The 5000-nt window shown below is 42.0% G+C and overlaps 2 protein-coding genes across 2 annotated transcripts in view; one reads left to right on the top strand and one right to left on the bottom strand.

Annotated features, from left to right (window-relative positions):
* Positions 1-998, bottom strand: part of LOC138032485 (uncharacterized) — a 1203-nt gene extending 205 nt beyond the window's left edge. Inside the window, exons 1-2 of the mRNA XM_068880188.1 lie at positions 846-998; positions 1-424 (exon numbers count right to left, since the gene is read on the bottom strand). The exon at positions 1-424 is cut by the window's left edge and continues 205 nt beyond it. Coding sequence (XP_068736289.1) covers positions 1-413 — 413 coding nt within the window. The 5' untranslated portion in view covers positions 414-424; positions 846-998. The remainder of the gene's footprint in view (positions 425-845) is intronic.
* A 2044-nt stretch (positions 999-3042) lies between these two features.
* The window catches only part of LOC138033733 (trafficking protein particle complex subunit 9-like), a 37381-nt gene continuing 35423 nt past the window's right edge, over positions 3043-5000 (top strand). The window contains exon 1 of the mRNA XM_068881540.1: positions 3043-3680. Within this exon, the coding sequence (XP_068737641.1) occupies positions 3103-3680 (578 nt within the window). The 5' untranslated portion in view covers positions 3043-3102. The remainder of the gene's footprint in view (positions 3681-5000) is intronic.

Genomic DNA, 5000 nt, shown 5'->3' with positions numbered 1-5000 from the left:
ATGACATGAGGCCTCTTTTTTCCGACTCCACAGAAGACAAGAACGGAGGAGGAAGAATCATAACCTGCTAGAGCGTATTTTCCTCCACTGTTAACTTTTGATGCTTCTGGGGCTAAAATCTTGTTGTTGTTGTCAGTCAAGATGGCTTCGAGGCGAGTTGAATTCGGTGTACATCCCCAGTAACTGTAGGAGCTTTTATTACACGTCACCTTTCCCGAGCGGTGGACGAACATGAATTGCCTCACAAAGATGTTTCGATTGATGGTGAACCGACCAAATTGGTTTCCCTTGGCACCGAAGCAGACTGGCGAATTATTGAACTTCACCCACTGAGGACAGTTAGAAGACGCTTGGCTTGGGAAAGGAAAATCCACGGTAAGAAATACCATGATCAATAGCAACTTGAACGACATGGCTTCAGAATCTTGAACAGGAGAACAAATAGAAAGGACATTAGTACAAAGCTTGAACGGTGGAAGTACATGAGTCATCGAACTTCACTTTCTCACCAACGTTGTGAATACTACACTCTAGAATTTGGGAAGCCAATTAATTTGAACATTAACATGGGCTTCAATATGCTGTAAGAAGACGGGTAATCCCTCTGTTGGTGTCAGAGAAAAGAATAAAGAATGGTCTTTCTTCATTTTCAAGGACAAATCGAATGACAATGTTTTTTCGAGAAAATAGCGTTCATTGCATTATTCCGTTCTTATTCCTAATTTCAGTTACTGGCTTTAATTTAATTTTCTCTCTAAATGGTAATTGCCAAATTTAAATATACTACAAATAGTAATGTCTGTTTGGGACAAAACAAGTTTCCTGCAGTTCAAGAAATACCTTACATTGGTGTGAGGGACGAAGAAATTGCTCCAGCAATTCAGATCCTGCAATGGGTTTTTCTGTTAAACTGACGTCGAGATGAGAATGAGCATTGACTTATCATCACCAGCTTAACAGTCATTGGACAGGAGCGACTAAATAGGGAAAACTCGTATTTTCTCGCCAAGCGAAATGACGTTGTATGAGCGACAAATTACACTTGTCAGCTGGGGAATGCTTTGAATGTAAATTTCTGCCGGTTAGTCTCAAAGAAAATTGAGTTTGCTAACCTGACAAGATACGACTTCCTCGTGGCCTGTAAAGTGCGACAGTGGTAGCAGGAGACAAATTACGACTGTTTCTGAGAGCGGTTAGTCTGCAGTCTGTAGTCTGCTAGTGTCAGACACGGGATTTTTGCCTCGGTCGAATTGCAAAATTTCTCGCTTTTCTATCTTGTCTCTTGTTCGGCTGTTCTTTCTCCTTGGAAGGATAGTGGATGGAGGGAATATTCCACGAAACAGTTGACTACAACTCTTCAGCTTCCCCCAGGATTTAGAAGATAAATATAACGCAACACTACTGCTTATTTGTCTGATTAATTTTAATCATTTCGTACTGACCGAAACTGGTCATAAAGGGCACAACCGGCACAGCTTGAACTACTTTTGATCTTACTCCTTGAAGTCGCTAACTCTGCCTCAAATACCATTTTGAACACATGTAGACAATTTATAGGGAACGATTTGGTAGCCTCCTTGGCTGTAAACGTGCATGTATGACAGCGAAAGAAGTTAAGTCTGATGCATATATTAGAAAATGTTTGTCTTTACGTCTATTTTTAGCAAATGGATAATGGATAAGTTTTTGGAAAAGGCCAGTTGTTAATTCTGAAGTATAGGTTGACTGTGTGTTGAGAAAAGACAATAATTGCAAAAAAAAATATATATATGTATATAGGGGACGAGAGGAACGTCTACGCAGCTTCTAACACCGACAACTTCGCAGGAACACTTTTGTCTCCCCGTGAGGGACAGCAAAAAAGCTTGGATCAGTCTATTCAATCTGATGTGCTTGCTCTTAAGGGCGGAAGTCATTTTAAAAATTAGGCGCTTGCTGTGTGATTGTTTTTTATTTCGTTTGTAACTTTAAGAATTTTTTAACTAAAACTTTTTTTTTTTGGTAACCGAGGGGGGGGGGGGGGGGCCCGTGCACCCAGTGCACCTCCCCTAGTTCCGCCCTTGCTTCAAACATCCGTCGATCCGGCCACATCGCGCAGATTGCCTTTTTTGTTCTCGGGACATTTATCTCCAGTTCACATCGTGCGTCATATATACGGGAACACTTAGAAAGAGAATCGATCATTGGTGAGGTTAAGATAGTACAACGACATTCATTAACTTTATGTAGGTGACAAACTAAACAATAAACACAGAGCGCTATTGCCTTTTCCTTTGTTTCGTAAAATCGCACAAATGAGCATATTTAGCAAGGAACATTTTATAACACGGTTAACATTTTCCATTTTGCTCGTTAAGTCACTAAAAATGTATTTCAGTTATAAGCTTGTTTAGTCTCGTGTTTCTCTTATATAATAAGCTGCATTCACACGCTAAAATTTTAAGCTAGTGAGTAAATGACGTCACTTTTCCTAGATCCAACCCCGTGAGGTCCAATCGGTCAGTTTTGAACGTGAGCAGGAACCTGGAACCTGAGTAACTCAAAGTAAACAGCCTTTGCATTAGCCTGATTCTCAGACGGTCCAGGTCGCTCGTGTCACTCTCTCTACGAGGAAGCGACCTGGACCGTCTGAGAATCAGGCTACCTTTGCATAAAAAAATCAAAGCTTAAAATTTTGCCAATCAGGTGTTAAGGAATAACGTTTTCAAAATCTGAGGAAAAAAACGGAAGTGGTTTTTTGATCATAGTAGCACTTCCAAGGTGTACTGCGAACACGTTGATTTGACTTAAACATTTCCTATCGTGCAGCAACCAATCAGAAGCGACAGGAAACCACACACTAATTACCTTTACTAGTTGCGGTTTAGTTTTCTTGCGTGTGTTTTGCTTTTTACTTGAAATGGGATGTCCCACAATACACTTTGTTTCACTCCCTCCCTCCCCCCCACCCCCAACCCCAATCCTTGGCGCAAATTGCAGTGAGCTGTAAGCCAGCGGTCATAGCCTCCAATTAATGCGTAGCGTAAGGTGACCTGTGTATTTACTGCGCGTTCTCAAATATGGCGGACAAGAAATGAAACATGCCGTCTCTTCTCCCTTAGTATGCTGAGGGTTGACTTCGGTCAAAGTCTTTTAGACCATTGCGGGGTCTTAATACTTGTACAGCCAGTGGGATACATTGGAGATAAGCCGTTCAGAGCTATTTACGACGAAATTTCAGGCTATCGAAGAGCGCAGGTACCAAACACCACTCGGATACTCCATCTGCGATATTCTAAGCGAGTTACGCCTCAGTTCATTGAATGGGGAAATTTCCACTTTCATAAGCGAGTTTTAGGGCTCATCTGCGTAGGTAAATGTTCCGAGATCAACGAAGTGGAGAAATTGGAAAAACCTGTCAATGAGATTAAAAATCCGTTCAGCGCGATTCTCCTTAACACGCGATGTTTCGTCTTTGGTTGCAAGTCTACGAAACATGCGAAGGTTCGGAAGGATTTTGCCCTCATTAGCGGTGAAGATCATTCCAGGGACCTGCAGAGTAACCTAGCCGAGTTTGTGGCTTCTTTGTTCAATGTTTTGGAATCTAAGAGACTTAGCAAACTATCGGAGAAAGTTGATAAAATTGTTCTAATCCATGCTCCTGTGGAACATGAAACTTTTGGAGGAGAAAATGACAACAGGTATGTTAGATTATTTTTCAGAAATTTTGAGTATTTCAAGAGCTTTAAGCCATGAAGTTTAGGCATACATGTAGCGTCAGTGTGTAGCCTGCGAGCAGGCTCTCTCTCCTCGGTGGGAGAGAAGGAGAGCCTGCACGCATCCCTTTGAATTTTGAATGCCGCCTCCTGATGTCACGCTGAGAGAGCTGTCAAAAATTAGCCAATCAGCGCGCACCCGAAGTAAACATTGAAAAAAGAACAGAAAACAGAAAGCCACCCGTTGTGTATTTCAATTTGCTCGAGGCAGAAACTCAAAAAAAAAACTGTAAAGGAAGGAAGACTTCGCCAGAAAAGCCTAAAACAACTATTGCTGATGCTGTAAAGCGTAGCTGAATATTCATTACGGTAATTCGTCGAAGTCCCTTCCGCGGAAAAAATGTTTCGTTCGTTAGGGAAAAATTAAGCACACAAACTTCAAACGACGGGAATCGTAATAGAGAAATTCGTTTTCCCTGACCGCATCTCCTCTGTGTGAGAATCGTCGACCACAACTGCTGCCAAATTTCGGTAAAGCGAAGCGGGGTTATCTTTTTTAATTTATTTTAATGAATCAAGACATTACATACATTACAATATTCTAATACCTACACCAATTTATTTCAAAGGTTTATTGAGTATTTGCGGAGTTACGAGGAGATCGAGCAATCATTTGTGGAGTCGCCTTTTCGGCTTAACCAAATACTTGCTAAAATCGTGTAGAGTTCCTCTATCGTTCTCTATCGTTAAATCAGCAACAGAGGCAGCCGAAAGGCCCATTTTTGTCCAAATGTGATCAGCGATAATGCTTTGTCGAGGACAGGAAACTACCACGGTGACATGAAGTTGCCCTCGTTGTATTTTGGCCGCTACGAAAAACAGTTGGGAAATAAGCCTTTTTCCCAATCCTGTGGATAACAGAGATAGAACTTCCTTCCTTCCAGTAGAGAAGCCATTGCATCGCGTCGCCCGACCTTTAATTATGTAAAGTTATGGTAAATTGCAACATTCTACAATTTTCTCAGACGCATTTCTGACCACCTCATCTCTGCGAAGCGAAGAGGCTTTCTTATTGTCGGAGCTTGTCACTGGTGACGTCACGATGTTATTTCATTTCAGCCAATCAGTATTTTGCGTCCAAAATTTGGACGCGACATTCAGAATACAAAGCCTTGCGGGCAGGCTCTCATTCTACCCCAACCCCAGTCCCTCGGAGGGCCTGCTTGCAGGCTACGTCAGTGTGTAGCGTGGATGGATGACTGCGTAGCTTGGTAACCTTGTGCAAGCTGGCTGATTGATGGAAGG

This window comes from Montipora capricornis, chromosome 14 (assembly GCF_036669925.1).
Source record: "Montipora capricornis isolate CH-2021 chromosome 14, ASM3666992v2, whole genome shotgun sequence".
NCBI classification, from domain to species: Eukaryota; Metazoa; Cnidaria; class Anthozoa; order Scleractinia; family Acroporidae; genus Montipora; species Montipora capricornis.
The sequence above is the reverse complement of the archived record's forward strand: the minus strand, read 5'-3'. Positions and strand labels throughout refer to the sequence as shown.